Source organism: Mesitornis unicolor, unplaced genomic scaffold (genome assembly GCF_000695765.1).
Source record: "Mesitornis unicolor isolate BGI_N332 unplaced genomic scaffold, ASM69576v1 scaffold27265, whole genome shotgun sequence".
In the NCBI taxonomy this organism is placed as follows: Eukaryota; Metazoa; Chordata; class Aves; order Mesitornithiformes; family Mesitornithidae; genus Mesitornis; species Mesitornis unicolor.
The window spans coordinates 14,674-15,933 of NW_010183977.1; the positions used below are offsets into that span (position 1 = coordinate 14,674).

At 43.6% G+C, this 1,260-nt stretch overlaps 1 protein-coding gene across 1 annotated transcript in view; it reads left to right on the forward strand.

Moving 5' to 3' along the window:
• LOC104540498 (E3 ubiquitin-protein ligase Itchy-like) overlaps window positions 1–1,004 on the forward strand; it is a 13,111-nt gene extending 12,107 nt beyond the window's left edge. The window contains exon 11 of the mRNA XM_010184322.1: window positions 916–1,004. Within this exon, the coding sequence (XP_010182624.1) occupies window positions 916–1,004 (89 nt within the window). The remainder of the gene's footprint in view (window positions 1–915) is intronic.
• Window positions 1,005–1,260: the final 256 nt, after the last annotated feature.

The following is a 1,260-nucleotide window of genomic DNA, read 5'->3' on the forward strand; positions in this document are numbered from 1 at the left end:
TGGAAACTGCATTGATCATTTTTATTCCCTGAATTATTATTCATAATTTGAATATGAAGCTCTTGTACTTTCTCAATACTGGTGTATACATCTGTTACCTATTTTGTGACTGTAATACTGTCTGTATTGCTTGTAAAGTAATGTCACAATAATCAAAGCAGCTGGAATTTCCTGTGGAGAAAACAGCTTACATTTTTCTTTATTTCTTCCAAGGATAGGTGATGGGGCAGTTTTTTATGACTATTAGCAGTCAGTTGTATTAAGACAGGATCCTATTTCTGAATAACCTATTAAGGAATAATGTCAGTGAAAATGAAATCACAGAATCACAGAATATGAGGAGTTGGGAGGAACCTGGAAAGCTCATCTAGTCCAACCCCCCTGCCACAGCAGGATCACCTAGACTAGGTTGCAGAGGAACACGTCCAGGTGGGTTTTGAGTGTTTCCAGACAAGGAGACTCCACAACCTCTCTGGGCAGCCTGGGCCATGCTCCATAACCCTCACACTCACAAAGTTTGGCCTCATCTTCAGCTTGAACCTCCTGTATTCCAGTTTGGGACCACTGCCCCTTTTCCTGGCATTGGCCATCTCAGAGCAGAGCCTGGCTCCTTCCTCCTGACACTGCCCTTTCCAGATGGATCCCCAGGAATGGGGCACCCCTCAGTCTCCTCTGCTCCAAGCTCAAGAGCCCCAGCTCCCTCAGCCGCTCCTCAGCAGGAGATGCTCCACTCCCTCCATCCTCTTTGTGGCCCTGGTGGACTCTTTCAAGCATGTTGAGGCAAAGCAGTTACAGAGAAATGTGAAGACAGTAGAGGCTGTGGCAGGGTCTAGTGATTTAATATATTTATTCGATGTAGTCTCAGCAATGCATTAAGCAGATATTGATTCTTTTTTCCCTATTGCATCTTTTCAGAAAAGAGAACTGACAGCAACGGCAGAGTGTATTTTGTCAATCACAACACCCGAATAACGCAGTGGGAAGATCCCAGGAGTCAGGGGTAAGAAATCAGTTGCAGCTTCGTTTGAGTCTAGAATGAAAATGTAACAAAGTGGTGAGACTGAGAGCTAGGAAGTGCTGCCCACAGCTGCAACGTGGACTGTCCTACACTAACTTCAGACAGCCCGTTAAAATAATAAAAGGCCAAAATGTAAACTGTCAAAACATTACTTAGTAATAGGTACAATTATCAGGAAAGTCTTAGTCAACAGCAATAAGCCTTGCTGTTGTTACATTTATGTTTCTATTTGCTGTTATTCC